Raw genomic sequence first — 24,769 nt, forward strand, 5'->3', positions numbered from 1 at the left:
ATGTCCAGGGACTACAGATAAAAACTAGCCTCTTTTCTACCTATGAAACATTTCAAGCAATGTGTATTAATGTGCAGTGTCTAGGGGTGGGGGAAATAATCGATACAGCATAGTATCGCAATACTTTGCGTGGCGATATTTTATCGATACACTGACACCAAGTATCGATTTACGGGGTCATTTTGACCCCTCATGTAAACATATGCATAATGCTGCACTATAAGTTGCCGCTACACCCCGTATCCAAGCAACGCATATTATTTAGGTGTTCTTTGATAAGTAGGCAGTCATACCATTAGCTATAAGTAGCTGGATCTGATCGATATGGACATAAACGCGAGTGAAGTATAATCGAACGGCAGAGAGAGATCAGTGATCAGGATCAGCTACTGCTGACGCGGCTCCGCCCAGATCACCTGCAGTTCCGCCGCAGTGATGGACCACTGAGCGGAGCAAAACACACACTTGAAGTTAGACCTTACACATTTAGCTATTTTATATTTTATATATGTTGTTTTCTGTTTGTAGATTTACTGATTATTGGAAAATGAAACTGAACTTTTGATCTGTTTTGATTATAAACTGAAGCAATTTAAAAATGAATCCCATTAACTGAGTTTTAAATAGTTTTTGTGTCAAGTCCTAAGTATATAAGAAAAGGATGAAAACTAACAAATTAAATGTTTCAAAAATGATATGTCTGCGAGTGTTGGCGGTTCTAGTGTTAACTCAAAGGTGTGGAATTATATATCTCAATATATCGTATCGCAATACTATTGTATCGTGGCCAAAATATCGCGATAGTATTGTATCATGGGGACTGTGCTGATTCCCACCCCTAGCACTGTCCCTGTTAAATAAACAAATAAATACAAAATTAATAAATTGACTGGATCATGTGTTCTCAGGGAAGCCTGAACCCCCTTTCTCCTACCAAATTCAACTACAACTACTAAAAAAAAGTCAAGATAGCTTAAACATGTATTCTAGACAGACAGATCACCAGAAAAATCTCAAGTAAAACCAGATCTTGTGTGTGAATGCGCCATTAAAACTTCTAATTATGAAAAGATGTGGTGGTGCTGGAGCAAATGCACCTTAGGAGCATGATCAACTGTGAGGATTGAGCCAGGGAAGACTTTGAAGCCAGGTTCAGACAGCAAACACAAGAAAAAGGGAGAAAAGCAGTGACAGAGAGGATCTCACCTGGTGTTCTGTGTCAGCTGGATGTCTCTGAACACAGTGTAGGCAGGGAGGGTGTTGAAGACAAAAGGCTCGGCAGCTACGCCCTCCACAGAGGAGTGAGCTGTTCGAGTCAGACCGAAGGCCTCCATCATGTCGAATCCTAAACAAACAACCACAGGACATGAAATAAAACGAGATATCACTTTAAAGGATCTGATGTGTGAGTTAGAGCCTCTAAGTCTGCAGCTTGTCTCACCTTTAACAATGCTGTTTCTGATGGTGACTTCAGGGCAGACTGTAACAGCAGGAGTCATTATGATCAAAGCAGCAAAAACAACATTGAAGGGATGTATTGCATTTTCCTTAAGGAACCTGTATACCTGTAGCCCCAATCTGACCGTGCGCTACAGCTACACTGTAATGATTTTCAATTCAATCAGATTCATAAATAACATTCTTCTCAAGGAAATTGACATATCCTACTGAATGAGTTCATCACAATATGTTTCTGTGTAGAAAGCAAAAAGGAGAAGGGAACTGATTATCCCAAATAAACACTGTTACCACAGAGAGGAATGTGTTATTGATGTTTATCACCCTTCAGCGGAATCCTTCTGTAATAATAAGAAGGTGATTTGATGGACTGATTGACATTAGGGCGTCTAAATTGATAATAAAGTCCCCATAGCTATTAGAAAATGATGTCACTGGAATCACTAAAACTAATTGTTGCACTCTCTCATTGCATTAATGTCTAGAGGATGAAGAAAAAGGAAAAACTAATCAAGTTTTAAGTTTTGCTAGATTCATCTAGGTACTCTCTGGGGATTCCTGGGTTTAAAAATATAACTAGTTTGCTCAATTTGAACTAAAATGACTTAAAAAATAAATAAATGTACTAATCAGACTAATAATAATAATTGTAATGTGATCATGGGTCACCTTCGTTGTGTATGGGGTACATCCGGGGATGAATGGGAAGTCTGGCAGGAGCTGTGGCTGTAAAAGGAGTAAAAACAATAATGAGACATTTAACGAAATATATTAAGACTTAAGATTATTTTTCAAGCATCCTACAATTTGTTTACACCTACATTTTATATCTATTTTATTTTATCCTTGTCGATCCTGTTTTCATATCTGACAAACAGATGCCAACAAGAACATGTTTTTTTTAACTCGATTCCTTCATAAAAAATTAAAATGCATCAAAATCAATATTGTTGCTTATCACTGACATATCCGAGACTTTGGAAAACAATCCTGTGTGAAGATAGTATACAGGATTTGTATTATATTTTTATAAGTAACTGGCATTTAAAGAGTTTATATTATGACAGACTGTTTGGTATTTAAGATCAGGGCTGATCTGTTTAAAGAGTTAAAGCGAAAAATAAAACTAAATAGTTTTTTTCATGAAAAGTATTTAAAAAGGACATTTTTGAATCTCTTAGGACATCCAACAACTTGAATTAAAAGGCACAAGGGTTAATGAAGGAAACTAACTACCTCATGTAAGGCAGTGTCAGTCTTATTTTTACACTTTACATTGTACATTTATATTTGATTCAATATTCCATTCATTCCACTATTATGTATATAATATCTTGCTTTATATTTTGTTCATTTCAATAGCGTTTACTTGCCTGACAGTTTATAGATTATTTATCTTCACAGTCAACTGTATATATCTTTTCTCTAATGCCAGTTTTATTTTATTTCTATTTCTTCTTTGAGATGTCTACACTTTAGCATTTTTATTTCTTCTTTTTAATTCTAATTGTTTCTATGCCTTGTATTGTATTATGCTGCTGCAACACAAAAATGTCCCACTTTGGGATTAATAAAGTCATTCTTATCTTATTTTATCGCGCTCAGACCTGTTGGGTGGAGGATGGAGACGGCTGCGCCCTCTGCTGAGCCGATCAGAGAGTGCACGCTGATGCGATACAGAGTCTCTGGTTCCAGATCAGTGAAGCAGTGACTGCTGCTGGACTCTGCCACAGCTTTCTCCTTTGTTTGCTTGTCTGTACACAATGCACACAAAGAGGTGACATACACAAAACAAGGGGTACATTATCAGAGGCTAATGAAGCCACTAGTTGTCAACTACTTTACATTTGACATATGATTACCTTTGACAGACTGGATGACAATACGGTATCCATCCACAGCAGACACAGGTCTCCAGGACACACAGATACTGGACTGGTCTGAGCGCACTACACTCACACTGCTGACCCGCAGACTGGCTGCAGGGAGAGACAGACAGAAGGTATATAAACAGGAGGCCATTCAGAATATCAAGACATTAACAACCTCATTTAATATTTGATTGCAGTAGTGGAAGTCTTGTTCCTTTAAGGCTATGTAAGTAATGTTCTCCAAGAAACAAATAACACTTCTGGATAAACAGTGTCACATATTGAGACAGGTGCGCTGCTTGCTCTTGTTTTAAATAGTTATAGTGAAAATGCATGTGTTTGGGAAGTAGTAAGAATACGACCGCATAAATGGGACTGGATTATACTCCACACCGTGTTACAGGGCTTGTAAATGGATGATTTGACACAGTTTTGCTGTTGATAAAGACTGATCGGAAATATTGCCCTACGAGTCTAAATAGTGGTTGTTCAAAGTTGTACAAAGACCTCTGTTTAAAATAGCTAAGGGTTTAAAAATGATACACACATAACTATAAAAACTTTATTGATTACATAGTTTTGGATCAATCGGTTTACAACCTTGATGATTTCCACTTCTTGATGTTGTTGTTTGGAGTGTATTAGGACAGACTTTGTATCTTTAATGAAGTTATTGTCATATTAGCAGTCATTCATTTTTATATTTAGAGGAACTTTTATGCATGACATGGACTTGTCACACATTAGGATAAATATGTTATGCGGCACAGCTTTATAAAAACCAGCCCTGGTTTTTGAGATATTGAGACCTTGAGTGCTATAATTATTATTGATTGATACTTGATAGATGTTCCTTAATATTTACCTATCTTAAATAGAAGGTTCTTCTACATAAATCTAGCAGGGTGTTACCATTTCACTTTTAATGTACCACAAGTTTAGAAAGCATCACACAAGTGTTCAAGCAGCTCAGTTTTTCAGAGAGTGCGTGTAGTGTTCAGTGTGTCTCTCACTGGTTTTGCCCTGAGCTGAGCCGCTGCCTCCTTCTCTGTTGCGGTACTCTGCAGTGACCAGGATGCTGTACCGCGTGTCTGGCTGTAACGACTCCAGCACCACCTGTTTCTCACCACCTGGGACCAACACCTGTAGAAAACAAACACACCTTTTAATGTCAAGCTTTCAGAGTGAACGTTGATGAGGCTAATTTGCAGTTTGGGGGATTCTCTGTGACCCCTGAGCTCTGTAATTTACTGCGCAGCAGCTACAGAACACTCACAGTGCTGTCCTGGCTCTCAGGTGCAGTCAGCGCGGTGTAGGTTACACGGTACTGCAGGACGTGAGCGTTGGGAGGCACCCAGTTCACCACCATGCTGACTGGTGTCTCCTCTGTCACTGAGATGCCGGATGGACCTCCGCCAGACACTGCAGGAGAAATACGAAGAGGAAATCTTTATTGATGAGAGAAGATAAAATGCCAAGATAAAGTCATAATAGTTTACCTAAGCCCTCCAACAATAGAATACTAAGAACAGTTTTTTCAACTGTAAATCTGGAAGAAAGGTGTGAAAACTTGGGATAGGCTACAAATTGAGATAAAGTGTGCATCATTTGTGAGGAAACCGCAGCGGCACACAAGTACATTTGACCATTGCATTTAACCCATCCTAGCACTAGGAGCAGTATAGAATATTCCACAGCACCCTGGGAGGTGTGGGGGGTCCGGCGCCTTGCTCAAGGGCAACACAGTAGTGCCCAGGAGGTGAGCAGGGACCTCTCCAAACCTTTCCACACTCCCTAAATGTGGTCTGTTGGGGGACTTGTGTGTAACAGCCACCCTCAAGTTCCTAAGCCAAGTCCCCACAGACGGAGCTACTGCCACCTGATCTGTTAGCATGCACCAGTAAATCAAATCAAAGCTTTGCAGAAAAAAAACCTGTATGGGAAAGCAGCTGAAAATAAGCTATTACTCGCTTTAAAAAAACACATCAAAATATGTCTTGAGAACGGAATGTTGGACAAAATCTTAGGAGCTATTTGTGGCCAAAACCTAACACCGCCCACGCCTCAACAAACACCCTCAACATCATACTGAGGGGATACTTTCCTTAGCAGGGGGCTGGGTATCTTGTTAGAATTGAAGGAAGCATGGATAGATTAAGTCATCATTTTTACAATCCATCTAGATGTCAGATAATAACTTTAAAAAAACGTGATACTTCATTATTTTAGCCCAAGTGTTAAATATACTCCAGTGGGGAAAGATATACAGCTCCGGAAAAAATGAAGAGACCACTCCTTTTCTTAAATCTTTATCTCTACATGTAAGGCAGCCATTCCAGTGTCTGTTGAATTCCAACACAGAAAAAAATGTCAGTAGTTTATAGAATACAATACAATTAATTAAACTCAAAGACATGTCTATGAATAATAAAACAAGAGAAAATTATAATGCTGAAGTGGTCTCTTAATTTTTTCCACGGCTGAACATACACACACACACACACACACACACATATACCCACACACCAAGGTTCTTATAGAGCAGACACCAAACTAAGTGCAAGCTATGGTCGGCCTTCAAAGTGGACAGAGGGATTCATTTGTGATATGAATAATGTACTGCATTAATCTATGCAGGGTTGGACAGTGTATTCAGCGACAGGATATTCTCTTAAAATGATCTGTGGTTGAGGTCTGTTTTGCTATAAAGAATATCAATGGTAAAAAAAAAAGTTCCTTAATTTGTTTTCATCCATGAAACCAATTGAATGCTGCCTCGTAAGGAAAGAAAGACATGCCAGTGATCTTATTCAACTTGCTAACACAAAATAAGTACCTTTTTCCTTACGGTCAGATTTGATTTTTGCAAGCAGATGCAACTCCCCTGTGCTGCTGATAGCTAATTTGTATTTGTGTGGTGTGTAAATGAGTGTGTGTCACTCACAGGTGCTGTAGCGTATGGCCACTGCTTCACTCTGAGCTCCATCTCCATAAAGTGCAGACAGAGAGATCTGGTATTCCTTATCGTCCTCCACCCCCTCCAGGATCGCCCCTTCACTCTCCCCACTCACCCTCAGCTAAACAAACAGACAGGGGGAAAACAGCAATATTACATTAACGTGATACAGTCATCATTATCACACAATATACACTCCACCTTTTTTAATCCACCCCCACCTGTTGCAAGTCTCCTCCACTGAGGGAGATCCACTTGATGAGGTAAGAGACGACATCCTCAGCCCCGGCCTGCCAGCGCACGGTGATGTCACTGTCGGAGAAGTTAGTCACCCTGAGGTCTGATGGGGAAGGCACCTTCACTAGGAGAGAATGAGAATGTGTCAGGAGAGGAGAAAAAGAGAGACTTTTATTTTTCATTCAGGTTTAATTCAATCATTCTTCTCTCTGCTGTGATGTTACACAAGTCTTTGACGCATCATAGAACAAATAGGATGATGTGTGTGTGTGTCTTACGTGTGGTGATGTTACTGGTGAGAGCTGCAGAGAGGCCTTGTGGGTAGTTAGACTGGATTGAAACTAGATATCTGGACAGAGAGGAGAGGTTCTGCACCACCACTGAGTTCAGTCCTGTTACCTCGACCTGGAAAGAGAGGAAATGGTATGCTTATTCTCAGGTTCATATTTGTATTTTGTTTATTATGATACAAAGCAGTTTGAAAGGGATGCCTGAAAGAAAGCTAACTTAATATATAGATGTATCTGGCTGATATCACAGACCACTGTTATATTTTCTATTGAGTCGCTTGGAATATATTTAATATGTATCTCTCATTTTGAAAATAAAGATCTGAGTTCTAGGGATGGTTTTGGAAGCAAAAGGCTTAAAAATTGAAGTAACCTGCTTAACGTCACTGCCGTGGTTGGTGCTGTATGTAATTCTGTGGCCGGGCACGTCCCCTGCTCCGGGCACCCAGCTCACCTTCAGCATACTGTGGGTGACCATCGGGAACTGAACACTCATGGGTGGTGGGAGGGGGACTGCAGGGATGAACAAAATAAAAGGGGTGTATGAAGAAGATGAAGGGGGTGGAAGACAAATTATGTGAGTCCACTGAAATGATTAAATAATGTGAACAAAAATGGATGTTTTGGTAAGTCCCACGTGTGGCGGAAACAGCGGTGACAGGATCGCTGGGATCCTCCTCGTACAGAGCGTAAAGAGTGACAGAGTAGTCTGTAGCCGGGAGTAAGCCCGTCAGCTCCACCATGGTCTGCTCTGCACCGTATTTCTCCTGCAGAAAAACACAAACACAATGCAAACGTCGCGTTAGTGGTTTGTTAATATGTTTTATGAGTAGATGCTTGCTTTCTTCTATACGGTGATACGGTTGCAGGTGTAGTTTGGTAAAAATAAAAATAGTTGCAACATAAAACTACTCAAAACAAGAGTGCTAGTTACATTCATCCAAATATCGCAACTCACACTGAAATCATCTAGGTAAGGAATAGCACTACAGGTAAGAGGAGACATCTGTATTTCAGAATTTTGGGTGAAATGTCCTTTAAACACATACACCCTTATGTGTGTATTTATTTAGCAGAATTATTTTAAGTTTATTCAAATAAGTCTTTATGCTGTTGTTTTGAAGGCAGTTTATAGCACATATAGCACTTTCCTGACAGCAGGGGGAGCTCAAAGTGCTTTACAACAGGGCACACATCACAAATTAAACCTCTGATCAGATGGTAAGACCTTTTTGGAACACATGCAGCATGACTACATAAAATAGTGTGTTTTAAGACACAAGGAGGTAAAAGGCATGATAATAAAAACAATAAAACAGATAATGGTATAGGTGGTGGTGGGATCAGTGCACCAGTATAGGCACATGTTTTTTTTACTAGGGTAACTAAGAGGACAGCCACAGCAAAGGTTGCAAAGGAAGAATGTAAAACCTTTGTAATGGCTATCATATCTGTAAGATTTGTGTAATTCAGAATCTAATATGGTGCAAAGAGGTGGTTAACATACCATTTCAATCTTTAATGGGCTTTCTTGCTCCTCTTTGATTGATCATTATTGTTTTCTGCTGAACCCAGACAATTTCAAATCACATTTGTGTAACGTGTATAAACCAACATACAGGTCTTTCATTGTCCTCCCCACACACACTCGGGGGACAGAGAGAAAGAGAGATCCAGTTCTCACCTCCTTGGCGTCGTCAGGCTCTCCGTGGCTGAGTGCCGAGTACAGGATCATGTACTGTGTCGCACCGGGCGCTGCACCCCAGCTCACCTTCAGGGTGCTGTAAGAGGAGGGAGTCACCTCCAGGTTGGCGGGCGTGGCCAGGGGCACTGAGTGGGGGGGAGGCAGATAGAGGAAGAGAAAATAGATGGTGGAGAGTTGTCAGAAGGGGTTCATGGTGTGTAAACATGGTTTTACAAACGTGTTAACCGATGATGGGCATTTAAAAAAGGCTCATTAGACACCTTATGAATTCATTTTCCCGGTATTTATCACCTTCCTAATACAAACAGTGATTGCACTATTTTTTGGCCCATTGTATAATTCTCTGCAGTCCTTCATAAGACATTTTGACAGCGGCACCAATATTTGACTTCAGTGCGTTCGTACCGTCACTTAAATAACTGATTAAATGTTGTTCTTCTCAATTAACCTACTGTATACTCCACTCCAGGCCTGTGCGACGAAGCCAGTTCAGCAGACCCTGGATATGTTTGAGTCTGGCTTAACTAAACCTAACAAACGAGATCTCGTTATTCGGTCCAACGAAGCTGGTTATCAACTCGCTAAATCAACCCAGGGTTTCTCTGTCCGGCTATGAGCCTGTTCCTGTGAAAGGGGCGGGGTTAGCAACATTTGACCAATCACAAACCTCTATTAATCTTTTAATTTACATGTTTACACCTTTAGACATTCGGTGATTTTTACCTGCAGACGGCAGTTTAAACTGTATTTCCTTGATCCTGTAGTAAGACTTGATAGCTTTAAACTCCGCACACAGAGCTCTGATTGGTCAGCAGGTGGTGCTTTCACTCAGTTAATCTCTTATCTGGAAAATAACCTGCCCTGGAGCAAAACCCAGAGTTTACCCTTTAGTTACCTCACTAACCGCAAATCCTGCTTCATCGTACAGGCCTCTGGTGTGCAATTTTGATTGACCTTTCATAACATGCCATTGTGTTCTATGTAATGTTGGAGGTTAAACTTTTTGTAATCTGGTCAGAGAACACACTCTGGTGCGAGACCAAATGGAACAAAGGATAAATATCCCCTTTGCAGTGTGACGGTGGCAGATAGCAGAATTATTATGCGATTTATTCACACAGATTATTTGCTTTAGTGTAAAAGACATTTAGGTGTAACTTAAAGTAGAATTGAGAGTCAAGCCCTGCCTCCATCAGTATACTGTGCCAAACAATATATTGATGGACTGTTCACAAAAAGGACCAACTCCAACGACAGTCAACATTGTATAATAGTAAAAAATCGAAATAGAATATGATGCTGTTTGTTCAGATAATCCAAATAGAAAAACATAACATCATTCAAGTTTCATTTCAGTATTAACTGGGATACTGGAAAATCAACTGACACACTTGGATCCCTTAAAATATCCTATTTAGCAGTACTGTCAGTCTTACACGTGGTGACGGTTCCTCTGAGGGCCAGGCCAACATTGTTTTCATACACAGGGAAGATGGACACATGGTACAGTGTCTGAGAGGAGAGGCCATCCAGCAGCACTGTGGACTCTGAACCACTCAACACCACCTGTGGACAAACATCCCGTACAATCAGACAGAAAAATGCACAAAACACTGGGAAATGTAATATCATGTAAAAATAATTTACTTTATATGTAAACACTATCTTCCCTTCAATTCAATCACCACATTTCACTCAGATTTATAGTATGATGTCAACGCTGTGGCCAGAGGAATTCTTCATGTTGGAGGTTATATGTTGTTGTTTATATAACTGTTATGCTTCGACACCTAATGTGGCAATGTAACGCATGGTTGTAATTTCACCATAGACTTTAATTAGTTTGTGGACTTCAGTATGAAAAGAATGAGTGACACAAGAAGGTGGCACCAAGGGCAGCCGCATGCTGTGGTGGCAACCTGTCAATCAGCCAGGCACTACAACATCCTGTTTTGTTGTATATTTTATACTAACTATAACTGACAAATGAAACGTTGTTACTAGCAATTGAGAGACAAAACATGTTGACTAAATAAATAAATCAAGTAGGAAATAGGGTAATTTTCTCACACGTTTCTATATAATTGGACTTTTGCCACCATTGGCGTTGCCACCTGTTGGCCATTAGAGGGAATGACGGTTAAACATTGGCTTCTCTTTTCAGAGCAAGAGGTTTCTGCTTGGCTCTGACCTCCTGTGGACTCTGGCCCTCGGCGCTGTGGTAGACCACTCTGAACTGTTGGACAGGTTTAGCAGGATTGGTCCAGTGAAGCTGCACTTCTCTGGAGCCCAGCTGAGAGAAGCGGAGATCAGAAGGACTTGGGTAGGAGAGGGCTGGGTCTGCTGTGGGCCCAGGCTCCATTCCTGAAAATACAGCATCAGAGAAAAGACCATGTCGAATACAATGAGGATTGAGTTGGACGAAAGGCTAATTAGACAAATAGATGTGTTACGTTTTGAGATGCCGCGGTCCTCTATCCTCCCACACAGGATGTGGACCAGTCGCGACACCAGTTTGCTGAGCAGAGGGAAGTCATTGACATTGTACACGTTCAGATCCACGGGCTCCGACGCCACTTGTCTCAACTCGGCCTCATCTGCATTTTTTACACCTGAATAACAAGTTACAAGATTCAGGGCCGGTTCTTTCTACAGGCCATCAAGTCATCAAATTGGCCATCAAATTGGCGGGGGGGGGGGGCCTAGTGGTGCCCTTAAGCACACATCTTTGTTTTAACAACATTGATTAACACATTTCCTTTTTTTTTTAAAGCATGGGATATAAAACCCTCATTGAATTAAATGAACATGCCCCAACCCATATTTTGAGATTTTGCGGGGGGGGGGGGGGGGGGGGGGGGGGGCGCAAAATCTCAATATTGCCTAGGGCAGCCAATGGGCTAGAACCGGCCCTGACAAGATTGCTTAAATCAATTTGCACAAAAAGTATGTAGGGATTAGAAGTAAATGCATTTAAAAGTATTTAGTCTCACCTACAGCGATGATCTCCACGCCGGCATTCTTCAGGCGGTCTGCCGCAGCAATGGCGTCATCCTGAGATTTACCATCGGTCAACAAGACCAGGAAAAAGGGTGTAGCTGACCTTGCACCTGCCTCTGCCCTCATGTTCTCCTCCATGACATGGAGCAGCGCCTGGCCTGGGAGATGGATGCAGACATACGGTAGTTACTGTGTATCGTATGTTAGGACTCAAACAAAGATAGTAGCAAAGGAGTATAAGGCGATTACCTGTAAATGTGTTTCCTCCCTTATATCTGAAGTTCCTCACTGCCTCCAACAGCTGCTCTTTAGTAGTGAAGTTGTTGAGATGCCACTCTGTGCGGGGGTCTCCACTATACTGGGTCAGACCTGGGGAAAAATGTATATAGTTAACAAGATTATATTATTTTTTGTGGAACAAGCCATTAGTTAAGGTAAATCAATAATACTGACTGATTTCACTGTAGAGAAAAAGCTAGCAGACTGTATGCGTTTTGTCACACTATAAAATATTTGAATTAAACAACCTTTTGAGTAACAAGCAAAAAATGCTGTTTATTATTTATTTATAGATGTTATCTACAACTTATACAACCACAGCAAAACATTTGAAATAATGTAGCAAGACTAGAGAATGCTCTTTCATATAAAAAAATGTGGGATAAGTCTAAAGGGATGAATAAATGAAGACTGCAGCAGTTGAAATTGTAGATAATCTAATGTATAGAAGTGCACTGACGGGCATTGTGCATTAGGTGAAGGAGCTGAACGGGCAGTTGGTTCATGCAGGTGGCTGCTAAGAGTTTCACAGTGGTTGCAAAGGTAAATAATAAAGAATAAAATAATTTTAAAATGGCACTTCTTCTTCTGCTCCTCTGCAACATGCAGTATTGATGACAAATACTACGGATCTCCTCCACGTGTCTTTATGAATATCACAGGAAGAGGAGAAGACATTAGGCGTCGCTGCCACTCTCTGATCCTCACCGATCTGAATGTGGTCCGGCCCGATGTTGAAGGGTGTCATCAGGCCCTCTAAGAAGTCTCGAACCCGTCTGAAGTTGGTACGCCCGATGCTCCAGGAGCCGTCCACCAACAGCATGATGTCCGCAGCTGCATCGGTCTCACACTCAAATGGTTTCCTTGGAGACATCCCTTGATTACAGGAAGCATGATGCATTTAGTCGCGAACTGATTAGAGATACAGATGCCGAAGAAAAGGCTGGAGGCTTTTTGGCGGTTAAACATTTCCTTCCTTTTATTTGTCACACATCTGTATGTGGGAAATGGATGGTGTTGAATCAGGAAGCAGATGGCTCTAAGCATTTAGGAAGGCAAAAGGTAGGCGTATGTGTTAAAATGCACAAGTGAGCTTCCACATATGTGAATGTGTGTGTTCCTTCAGATTTTGAGAGAAAGAGGACACACATGTGCCCTGCAGCTGAAAGAGAGGGTCTGTCATTATCCTTTCCTTTACCTGTCCCACCCCTGTGTAAACACTGTCATCACATTTCAAACCAGCATTTACTGAGATCAGGCCTCTTGTTCCTGAACTGAGCCGAAGACGATGGTGCCCAGACATTCTTTAAGATCCCCTGCTTAACTTCCTGCTTAAAAGGGAGTTGTCCTTATCACATTTTGGTTCAATTAAACACCAAATGTTGCAGAAAGAAGCATTTTTAAATATGTTTAATGCAATGTTTCCTAGCACGAGGGAAGCAGAGGATACCTGTCACTGGTTGGGTAGGGGTGGGTGTCTTGCGGGGCTTTTCCTCGGCTGCTTTGCCCTGTGTCGTTCCCTGCTCCTCCTTATTCTCCCCCTTGGAACGATCCCGCTCTTTTTCCTTCTTTCTCTTCCTCTTCTCTCTGGGGGTTTTTTCTGGCACCTCATCGGGGAGCTGAGAGGGGGATTCTATCGCCGGGGGCTCTGCAGGACAGAACACATGGGTGAGGCTACATTAAAATAAGCAAAGATTTTTTAGGGGAAATCAACTGTTGACCTTAAATTGAAAAGTTTCCTGGTTAGAATTGAACATTATTGTACAAACGCCCAGACACACCTTTTATTTTACTCCTTCCGTCTTTTGTTTCCTGTGTTGGGCTGTCATTACTGTGTGTATTTCTCTGGAAGCGCTTTGGTGTAGGTGTGTGTAAATACAGTATCCTGCACTTAGTCTACTGGCTTTCTTGTATGGTGTGTGTGTTGGCAGCATCTCTGTCGGTCTCATGGTGTTATAATGACAAAGGGATAACGGAGGATATAAATTAAGTTCTGTTGGAGGTTTTATCGTTTTTCTTTACATCGGTGGTTTGCCTCATACATCAGAGGTTTCAAAGGTTCAAAGGGTTTTATTGTCAAAGGCACAGCTACCGTGTAGATATGCAATGAAAAAGTCACAGAGTCTCCAACAATGTGACATATATATAGGAAAACAAAATAACAAAACAATACAAGAGTAGAAATAAATTCAGAGAATATTGCAAGATGAATAGAGCTAACTATATGAGAGTAAAATAGAAAATGATGAGCTAAAAAACAGAATCTAAAATGAAATGCTGTACAGTGAAATAAAATACTGCTGGTTTTGGCAGATTTTTATATTTTATTTCGTTTATGCTTCTGAAGAGTTAATGCATCTGCTCAGTGGGGAACTGCCAGCAGAATTAATCGGAACTGGCTACACAGGTAAAGTTCTTCACATTCAAGGGGTTATTTACATTGTGCACCACATTACATCCTCTTCTTTTGCACAAAAGCTTTTATCAAACGCAGCTTTAAATAACTGCAATTAACTAGTGGATAGGGGTCAAGAACAGAAGGACTACTGGAAGTGCATTAGCTTCAAATAGGCCAAACTATACTGTAATTGTACAAAGATGTGTGGTAAGTACAGTTATTATCTACGAACATGCACTACCTGTTGTCGGAGCAGCAGCAACGGGGTTGATGGTGGTGGTGGGTTCCGGATACAGAACTGTTGGCAGGCCCATCAGAGCCTCCGTCACATCGTCCATGTCTCCAGACCCCGACCCGCCAGGCAATAGCTTCTTCTTCTGCTCTCGGCTACCGCTGCGGATCATTTCCTCATCCCGCAGACCCTCCACTAGAATGTAGAAAAATCAGGAAAGAGTAATCTATATTCATCTTGTGTAACAGTCCATAACACTTGATGGCAGGCAGAGTCAAATATTATCAAAGAAACTACATTAAAAGGATATACCAATATCCAGCTAATTTATAACCCCTTTCACTGAAGGGATACCAATGCCATGTAATAGTTACTTACCAAGACAATATCGCTACATCTTAATAACAAATGATATAGGTTTAAAGGTTCAGTGCTCCCAGAAATATAAAACACATAATTCCCTCTGTTTTGTTACTTATTACTTGAGATTGTCTTTGTGTGAGTTGCAAAATGTTGGTGATATCTATCTTAGGAAGTCTGCCTTCTCTTCAATAATATGGAGCTAGATGGCAATCTGCTTGTTCACCTCCAAGGGGGATTAAAATACAAGGGCTGCCACAAGCACCAAATCCATGAGTAGATGCACACGTCCTGCTGCACGCTGATACAGTGATATTGCACTTGAGCTAGAGAATAATTAAATAAATATACATAAAGAATAACAACATGTAAACAATTATATATCCAATAAGGCTTTTAAACACACAGGACTTTGTCTCCACTCAACTTTAAACTACCTCATAAACTTTTAAAATGAAACTGTTCTCACCAGCATCACACAAGGATGCCTGGAGTGAGTGCACACATTTTAAATGTCTCACTGATGTCAGACCAGATCAGGCTAAATGCCCCAATCCCGGTAAAAAAAAAAACTTAAGTACAGAGCTCACAGTCCCACTGTTGTCTTTGAGAGGCCAAGATAGGCAGAGAAAAGCTTTGAGCTAAATGCTACCATGCTCGCATTGACGATGCTAATACATATGGATAGCAGGTCAAATATTTACTTTACAATCTTAGTTGTGTGTTAGAATCCAAAATTGCAACGCAAACACAAAGAGCGGATAAGGCTGGGTGAAAAGTTATAACCCTTCTGAGATAAATGTACAGGTCTGAATCCCATTAATGACAATCCATCCAACAGTTGATACTACAGTTCCATGGTATAATAGAGGTAATGTCAGGGGATATATTTTCTTTACCTCGCTATGTATATTTCATGATTTCAGTTCATAGTTGCGGATCAGATTAATTATACAATATATAACTATTATGCATAATTATTTGTATGAATCCATTTTCTAGGGGACGATAGAATTGCCAGCAGTATATGTCAACTATTTTAAAGCATACATATAACAGCTGTAACAATAATTATAACCCAATAATATAACATAAAATACAATTTGAAATGTATCACTCTGTATATGAGTACTTTCTCTTGAAGTAATGGTGAAGTGGTTGGGCTGATGCTAATACTAAATAATATATTCTGGATGCAGGATTTTAAGAGAACCCCTAATATGTGGTAATTATATTAGAGTATATTACTGGTAATAAAACATCCTCATGTGTGTCTGCATTGGTCACAACGTAACAAAAGATTGTGACAGCAGCACCTGATCAAAAAAACTGCCAGGATAAAGTGTAAATAAGTAGACCTTTCTTTCCATCGTTAGGTCCGTTCAGTTCAGTTTCTGTCAGGATCAGAGAGGAAAGAAAAGAAAAACATGTTTGCTGTTGGATATGCTATCACTCCTCTGGCTCAACTGCTTCACCAGGTCAGGTAGGCAAATCTGTGCCTTGAGTCAAGAGACAATGTCAACAGCAGCAAATTGAGGTGGACATTTCTCAAGGAAGGAAACAAGTACTCTTGCCCGGAGGGGGTTAAAGCCAATGGGAAACGCGACGCATCAGGAAGGAATTCCCAGACTGCCATCATTCCAGAGAGACAGCCGGTGTTACAAATTTCCAAGTTAACATGTTCCAAGACCTGCCTGAACACGCTGCACTCGACACAGTAACCTACTATCACTTGCACGACTCGCCAGCAATCACAGACTGCATCCACATATCAGAGGCTGGAGTAAAATGCCAAGGGGAGTCTGACGCTAAAAAGTCAAAAGGGTTTCACAACTCAGGGCCATCGGCTGGCAGAGAGCTGTGATGAGTTTTCCTGTCACTGCCGCAGGAAATAAGTGTGTTGAAGGCTGAGACAGGGATGTCTAAAATAACCGGAGGGACAATAAGTGCACAAGTTGAAGCAAATTCCCTAGACCCTAATCCTTCAAACACAGGTGATGCCTATCACAATGTTCCAGAAATGACCAGATAACACAACTTTGACGCTTTCTTTCTGTCAAATGCTCGTCAAAAACACAGTCACACAAAGTGGGTAGGAACAGATTATTGACTGTGCAACTTTGCTGGTATGGATACCTTTGTTGGACCCAGAGGAACAAGACCTGGTGGGCCGATTTGAAACCCAGGAACAGAGTTAACTCAAGTAAGTAGACACAGAAACTTCAAAGAGAACCCACTTTCAGGCTGTAATCCAGCTAGAGTAGTATTTTAACCTATTCACCATGTGTGTGACTGGGTGGGGACTTGTAGAAAACACTGCGAACTCCAAGAAAGTGTAAGAATGTAAGAAATGCACCATTTCCCTCAATAGGACTTGGCTGTATTGCCAGTGTTATCTCAAAGCACTGCCCAAGTCAACACCATTACCTTTCATCTCCTGTCAACGCTGTAAATTGCGTCAGGCCTGTGGAGTTTTATGTCCCTTTTTAAAAAGACAATGTGTAAGGGGACAGAATTTTTGGTTCAAAACATTCACAAAGTAAAAGTACTTTTCACAGAAAGTGAAATGGTTACAGTGTTGACGCTATGTAAAAGATGTATCGTGTTGCAGCGATATGTACTGAAGTAAGCTTGCTAAGCTCCTAGCCCCAACCAGCACTGTATTTTAATCCACTTGTACATAGAGAAGCAATATTGAGTCAATAACATGCAATCCATAATGGACACAGCTAAACACAGCTTTAAGGGACAGTTTACCCCAAAAGCCAAACCTATTTCTCTTTTACCTGTAGTGCTGTTTGTCAATCGAGACTGTTTTGGTGAGGTGCAGAGTGTTGGATATATTTCAAGTAGAGAATGTGGCCTTCTCTCCAATATAATGGAACTTGATGATCGTTCATCACCGTCCAGAAGGAAGTGTGCAACTCCGCGTGGATAGAGATGCATACTAGTTTCATTTTATTGTAGAGGAGGCAGACATCTCTAAGGTTGATATTTGCAACATTTTGCAATTCACCCAAAAAACAATGTAGAGTAGTAAATAACATGATTGCTGTAACGTTAGTTACCTCGGGTGGACCTCTCATAAACGACTTTATAGAAGCTTCTTTCTTCACTGTGATGCAGATAAACAGTGCATTCACCCACTTTGTCTCAGGTCTTTGTTCCTTTGTGTTCATAAACCTCCTTCCATCCACTCTATTCAACAAACTCCTCCCTTCCGCCTGGGTGTGTGTCTTACTGGTGAATCGGCGCTTTGCGAGAAGCTTCTCTGTCGTCCCATTGAGCACGAGGATTTGGAGGGCGTATTCCTGACTGGAGTCCAGTCCTGCCACTGTGGCCCGGCCCCGTGTGGTGGTCAGCATCAGCTCCGGCTGTGGCACCTCTGTAAGAGACAAGAGTTTGAGTTGAGGAATGACTGTATGGCATTAAGTCTAAAGGGAAAGTGAGAACGTGATAACACAGTGCAGAACAGTCGAGATAACAATCAACAAAACATGCCAATAAGCATCACACACATAAAACAGATAGACATAAAATATCATGAATATAAAAGATACACAGAAAACTCTTAAAGTTTCAGTGGTTTACATTAAAGACACAAATAATGTAAACATGAAAATCACAACACAAGGGCTGAAGGTTTCACATTAAGAAGTCCAATAGCCTCAGGGAATAAAATCTCTTTCAAAATGTTCAAAGCATTTTTAGGAAGCCAAACTTATAGTTAATATAATCTCAGCTGAGCCATTTTACAAACATAAATTATTTTCATATTTGCTATTGGTTATCAGGCAATTTATAGAGGTAGTTTCCCATATTCCCCTCTTCTGAAGTCTGTGATAATCTTTTTCCAAAGCAAAGCTAAAGGCTTTCATTGCTGCAACATGTCACAAGACCAGACACCTTCCTTCTGTATGCTGATTCATCATTTGTTACTAACCCAAACACTGAATCATCAGCCAATTAAAGGATTTGATCTGAGTCAGCGTAGGTAGAGCAATCATAGAAGGAATACAGCAGCTAGTCCCCATTCCCATCGTTAGTCGGTTAGAAAGACGTTCAACCACTTTGTTACAGTCCTCCAAGTTTCTTTTTATATTACCTTCAAAGTTAATCCTTTGCCCTCTTCTCATTTATGTTTGTTTTTGTGTTCCCTGAATTTCTAATTTAATACTAACAATAATAAAAAATCACACTATGGCTTTAGTCTCACATCATTTGTCACATTTCAACTTTATTATTTTAACATAACCTCTCCTTTTTAAACATTATCAGATGGTAAGTTATAAAGTACTGATGAACACCGTCTACTGGCCCCGGATGTCTGGGGCAGGTTCTGCAGGCTTCAACAAGTTAAATGTAATAGTTTAATTACATTTAAAGGCTTTTCACACCCGTATTGTTCCAATTAAAGAATTAAACCCTATTTTAAAAGGAATGAAGAGCATAAGTCAGATTAAAATACGGCTGGATAAGGACAATAACACATTTAATGCTGTTTTAAGGTTCTGCACTGCTTGCATTAGTTGTCATTGGTTCCTTGTTTGTTTTGTTTTGCAGTTTTGTTAGTACAATCAATAAGAAATGGTCCCAAAGAAAACTTAAAAAACGAAGCAGTTAGACGGTTAACATCAACAGGAATTTTTAAGACCTTTCAAGTGGTAATTAAGACATTTAAAGGCATACAACAAAATCGATTTTTATATTGCAGAAACCCTTTAGATCATGCACACTATTTCCATACATTCTTTTGAATACATGTTCCCAAACATCTGATTAATCGTTGAAGTTAAATACTCCTGCTTTTATTTTTGATGCATTTCCCAGTATTCCTCCACCTTTCCTCTTAGATCTTATCTACACCCCCCCCCCCCCCCCCCCCCCCCCCCCCCCCCCACTGCCAGACCCAACACCTTGTCTTAGGTTGACGGAATTCTTTCTCTAAGCCCCCCCTGTGTCCTTCTTTGAGACATGCCTGGGCTCAGCTTCACAGAGAGGAATGGCAGATAACAGGGTGACAGAGAGACAACAATGTTTAGGTAGAAGTTAAGAATCACTGATGTGAAGGTGGAGGTGAGGAGAGGAGCAGCCTTCTTATCCAAACCATCAGCTGTGAAGCAACAGAGCTGACACATTCACAGCACTCTGGATTACAGGGAGAGGAAAGGCACTTTCACACACACTTTATGTTGATCCAAACCAGAGAAGAGGGAATCAAGGGACTATGTTTGATCAGATTGGGATTGGATTTTGGCCCATACAGTTTTAGATTGTTTAATTAAAAGAAACGTTACTTTAACAAATTGCACATCTCTTTGTGAGGCAAAGGCTGACAGTACTTTAAACAATATTCTAAAAGTTAAAACAAAAAAGCAAACAGATTTCCCAGAAGATTCAGCCTGTTTTTCACTGGATCATGAAGGGTTATTGTGCTTTTTGAAGCTTAACAACACACAGAGCATTTTATCTGATGTTGCCTCATTTCATTATCTTTCTTTATATAAGCAGAGCCAGAGACAGATCTGCTCAGGCTTCTGATGGCAAGCGGATTCCAAAACAGGAAAATGTACAACCAACTCTTGCGTTATGCATGTTGTTTCATGACAGAACCAAGTGTTTAAATCATGAAAATTAAAATAGTTTAAACGCTATCAGTCTATTTGGTTGAAAGTAGTCTATTCTCAGGCCAACAAGCACTAAGTCTATTGTCCCGGTCTAATACATGAGGCAACCTGGTGAAAACTGAGACCTCAAAGTTCTCAATACACTTCAGTTTACATGAGCAGACTTGTAACATACCAAATAAGAGAAAAAGACTCAATCAAAAATATTAGTTTTTATCATTTACCTCAGTCCATTCTATTCACATCCAGCCACATGACCATTAGTGAGGTTGCCCACTGATGTTGTGTGAAAAAAAACTGGCCAACAATTGACCTTCAAGTTCATCTTGGAGGTGAAGGAGGGGTTAAGGTCAGGGCTCTGTGAGGGCCTGTCAAGTTCAAGGAATAAAAAATAAACCCATCATTGATTGTAGGTTTCACACGGGATACAAACAATTGGGAGAAAGTGCTGTTTGTTTGACCAATCCCTAGAGACTTCCTGACTACTCTTAAAACCATGACCTCCTCAAAGGCAGCTCTGCACATTGGAGAATGCGATTACGTGGAATATATGGAAATTGATCCTGCTGGTTATTTTCAATTCCAAGTGCTTTATTTTTGCAGGTATAAGTAGGAAGAGTTATTATTTGACTTTGTACAGTGTCATAGTAAGGCTGAAACAGGAAGGGTCTTCCCCCAAAAATGGAAGCACGCATTCCCTTCCCTTAATTGGAATTAAAGGACCTTTTAAAGGAATTAAAGACAAATATATATCTAAGAGCCGAGAAAGTCTCACCTGAGATGGGTTTCACTCGGACTTTGTAGCCCTGAACTGGTCCGTCTGCCTCCTTCCATTTCATCTGCAGTCTGTCCTCAGACAGGACCGTCAGCTTAAGACGACCTTGAAAGTCCAAGAGACAAAGTAGAGACAAAATAAAACAGGTTAATTATGCATGTGTGTACATATTGTCTAGTCCGTGATGTGGGTCAAGAGGAAGAGACAGTTGCCGGCTTTTCAAAGATCAAAGAAACAAGCTGTGGAGTTCCCGTTCTAAGACGGCCTAACCCCTCTTGCTTCCTTCTCCCTAAATCAAATCCGTCTCGTTTTGACTTCATATACATAATTTCCAGCAGTTGCTTCCCAACAAGCAGTGTCTTTCATGTTTCTATCCTCCCGCCCTCCATCCATCCCTCCATCCAGCTGGCCTCTCATTCATCAAAGCATGCCCTGTCCTCCCGTCTGCTGTAGAAACAGGAACAGGACGCTGGTTGGAGACTGGAGGGTCAACGGTCATGTCAGAGGAACAGCACAGAGTTACAGTGTGTCAGGATTTTTTTATGTACTATGTTGCAGGGTAATAGATGGACATGAAGATGAGGGGGGACGGGGAAACGGAAGCAAAGAAGACAAGAGGAGTGTAGACCAGAACAGCATGAATCACAGAACTGTGTCTTCATCGCTTCTGTGGACGTATGACCCTCAACACTCAACACATTCTTTTCTGAATAGCATGTGTGTGTGTGTGTGTGTGTGTGTGTGTGTGTGTGTGTGTGTGTGTGTGTGTGTGTGTGTGTGTGTGTGTGTGTGTGTGTGTGTGTGTGTGTGTGTGTGTGTGTATTTGAGCCAGGGGCCTCTAGAGGGTCCTCATCTTCTTGGGAGCCTGGCAGAAGATCAGAAAGGGTCTGATGGGAGTTTTAGTGGCTGGGGTCAAGGTCTAACAGACCCACTTACAACAACAACTTCTCCACACAGGCGGGCAGTAATGCATGCAAGCAGAGCAGCAGTGTTGTACTTCCTGATGTGTGGGGTACGAGTAGCGTGTTGCAGCCATCATCATCCTTTAGTTCAGCATTGAAATCGTTTGTCATTTGAGGCCAATTGCTTCTTTTAATGAAATATAGTATGAAGTAACATGGATAAATATAGCAATATTCTTAAAAACATGCCATGATGATTGAAAAGCACCACACTGATACACTGTTCCTATGAAGCAGCAGTAGAAAATATATGTTAACTACAATTATAGCCTGGTTAATGATTGCCAACCATTCAAGTTGCAGCTTTCAAAAATTTCTCTTGAGATTTTATCCAATTAGACTATTTATCCCGTTATACGACGGACATGATCTCACAGTAACCTTGTTTCCTTAGCATCTAATGAAAACTATGAGTTGCCATAATGAAATATGCTAATCAACGCCTGCATCATGGTGTGATGAGCAACAGTAAGCAACATAATAAACAGAATAGTAGATATCATATGTAAACTATAAAGGTGAAGAATATGACATAACAAATGTGGATTATTGTATTAATGTTCATAAAATTCTTGTTTTATGTAAGATGTTAGGACATAATTTATGCTAACATTAACGGTTAGAGTATACAATTGGCTAACAAGCTAGCAATTTGTATCTTGACAAATCTGTACAGTTCCACAACATCTTACAATAAGTGTGTGAGATTGTATGACATTGTGTTAGCTAAAATTACAAGTTGTAATTTAAAAAAATGCAAATCTAACTAACTAGCTAGCATCTCAAGCAGTCTGTCTCTTTACAAAAAAAAGAAGAAAGCTGTGGGATACTTACTCTACCCAAATAACATAGTGTTTATAACATAAACATGACATAATGTCAGTTATTTTTTATGTCAGTACTACCATTTTAGCAATGATGACATTAAGCTAATGTAGTAGCTGCTAGCTAAATCATACTTACTACCAAAAGACTAACCACAACAACAAACACAGAGGTTTTTCTACACTCCACCATCTCTAGCTGTGTGCATGTGAATATTAGTAGTAATAAAAAAGTGATAATTGTGATGAAAGTACTTTACCTTGGCCATAGACCCCTGTGGACAGCAGCAGGAAGACACTGAGCAGGAAACACAGCATGAGCCAGAGAGATGAGGATGGAGCATGGAGGTGAGACATAAGTGGAGCCTAGAAACAGAAAAAACAATGCAATGAACCTAGTCATGCATATAGATTAGTGTATTAAGTATATTATGCAGTTGTCAAATTACTAAATTGGTCCAATAATCTGCATTAAAATGCTCCAATACAGAATAAAACATTAAAGCGACAAACAATCGCCTTGATTGATTGAATTTTGACATTACGGAAATATTCACAGGCTTTCGAAAAGGTTTCATGCCTCTATAGGCTACCAGGTGGCGGATAAAATATTTGAGTAATATTGAGTTTTATTTTTGGTTTCTTGTTAACTAGTGCCTTTTCCCATGGGAACTCTTTTACGGCTGACTCAGACTACAGGTGCTTGGATGCTTGTCCCCATTACAGACCTTAAACTTCACACAGCTAATGACACACACAAGGCTATAATATTACCCACCACAACGCACTTTAAGAGGCCGTAAAACTAACCTCTGCTGAGAGCTCCAGCATTTAAAGCACACAACATGTTCAGTAAATGCCTCCAAATAAATGAGGATCCTTTTACCATTACATAAACAAAATGTGTACTGCTTATTCTTGCATGGAAAAAGAACATTTGCAGTTTTGGGATTGTTAAGTTTATATTAGTTGTTTAGAGCCATTTCATCCTGCTACAACACATCAGACAGCATGACTATATAAAGGGAGTTTTGCAGTTGGGTCAATCATTATCAATCAAAAGGTTTTACACCCACGGCTAGTTTTACATGCTTTTATCCAAAGCAACTTACAATATTATAAGTGAAATCAACCACGAGGATATTAATTATGTCTTAAAATAAGCTAAACCATTTAAAAGACCTGAGAAAATGTTAAAAGGGGAAGAAAGAAATGTAAAACGGGGAATGCAAAACTGTCAAATGTCAACTGTCTTCAAAGGCCTGAAGCTAACAAATAAAGATACTGCATATATTTTCAAATAGTCTTGAAAACTGCAGACGTTGAGAAGGCAGATGATCTTTGTGAACAACCGCAAACAAACTTTGACATTTGTTCTTTTGAATAAGAACATTGTTCAACAAATCGCAGAAAGAACAAAGCTACATTAACAATCAGGCAGCTCAGATATTTCACTGGAGTTTACAGACCAATACAAGTGTTAGACAAGAGTTATTAAAAAATGATTCAGGATTTGGTTAAATGGGGTTCAGTATTCATTTGAAAAAGGGGGAAGTCAGGAAAAGTAAAAGGAGATACACAAATACTTTGTACAGAAAGCTTTACTGACAACGTAATGAGCAGAAGTGAAGAAGATGAATGTGAAGCTGATTGTCCTCACGTTAAATCTCTTATCATGCCACGATATAGATCCATTTCTCCATATGTTGGGAGTAAAGTGTCATTACATCTGTGCTTTTCATCAAATATTGAGTCGTTGCTTTATCTATTTGCTGTAATTCATATTTCCAAAAGC

General features: G+C 40.3%; 1 protein-coding gene across 1 annotated transcript in view; it reads right to left on the minus strand.

Moving 5' to 3' along the window:
- Nucleotides 1-24,769, minus strand: part of LOC134869241 (collagen alpha-1(XX) chain) — a 39,705-nt gene that overhangs the window by 13,006 nt on the left and 1,930 nt on the right. The window contains exons 2-25 of the mRNA XM_063890727.1: nucleotides 23,235-23,340; nucleotides 21,189-21,293; nucleotides 18,028-18,171; nucleotides 14,436-14,621; nucleotides 13,247-13,444; nucleotides 12,505-12,672; nucleotides 11,767-11,886; nucleotides 11,511-11,675; nucleotides 10,971-11,129; nucleotides 10,709-10,881; nucleotides 9,954-10,083; nucleotides 8,497-8,642; nucleotides 7,450-7,579; nucleotides 7,186-7,325; nucleotides 6,801-6,927; nucleotides 6,507-6,646; nucleotides 6,274-6,406; nucleotides 4,606-4,751; nucleotides 4,343-4,472; nucleotides 3,321-3,437; nucleotides 3,066-3,212; nucleotides 2,128-2,184; nucleotides 1,442-1,480; nucleotides 1,207-1,345 (exon numbers count right to left, since the gene is read on the minus strand). Coding sequence (XP_063746797.1) covers nucleotides 1,207-1,345; nucleotides 1,442-1,480; nucleotides 2,128-2,184; nucleotides 3,066-3,212; nucleotides 3,321-3,437; nucleotides 4,343-4,472; nucleotides 4,606-4,751; nucleotides 6,274-6,406; nucleotides 6,507-6,646; nucleotides 6,801-6,927; nucleotides 7,186-7,325; nucleotides 7,450-7,579; nucleotides 8,497-8,642; nucleotides 9,954-10,083; nucleotides 10,709-10,881; nucleotides 10,971-11,129; nucleotides 11,511-11,675; nucleotides 11,767-11,886; nucleotides 12,505-12,672; nucleotides 13,247-13,444; nucleotides 14,436-14,621; nucleotides 18,028-18,171; nucleotides 21,189-21,293; nucleotides 23,235-23,331 — 3,236 coding nt within the window. The 5' untranslated portion in view covers nucleotides 23,332-23,340. The remainder of the gene's footprint in view (nucleotides 1-1,206; nucleotides 1,346-1,441; nucleotides 1,481-2,127; nucleotides 2,185-3,065; nucleotides 3,213-3,320; nucleotides 3,438-4,342; nucleotides 4,473-4,605; nucleotides 4,752-6,273; nucleotides 6,407-6,506; nucleotides 6,647-6,800; nucleotides 6,928-7,185; nucleotides 7,326-7,449; nucleotides 7,580-8,496; nucleotides 8,643-9,953; nucleotides 10,084-10,708; nucleotides 10,882-10,970; nucleotides 11,130-11,510; nucleotides 11,676-11,766; nucleotides 11,887-12,504; nucleotides 12,673-13,246; nucleotides 13,445-14,435; nucleotides 14,622-18,027; nucleotides 18,172-21,188; nucleotides 21,294-23,234; nucleotides 23,341-24,769) is intronic.

The sequence above is a fragment of the Eleginops maclovinus genome, chromosome 1 (assembly GCF_036324505.1).
Source record: "Eleginops maclovinus isolate JMC-PN-2008 ecotype Puerto Natales chromosome 1, JC_Emac_rtc_rv5, whole genome shotgun sequence".
NCBI lineage: Eukaryota > Metazoa > Chordata > Actinopteri > Perciformes > Eleginopidae > Eleginops > Eleginops maclovinus.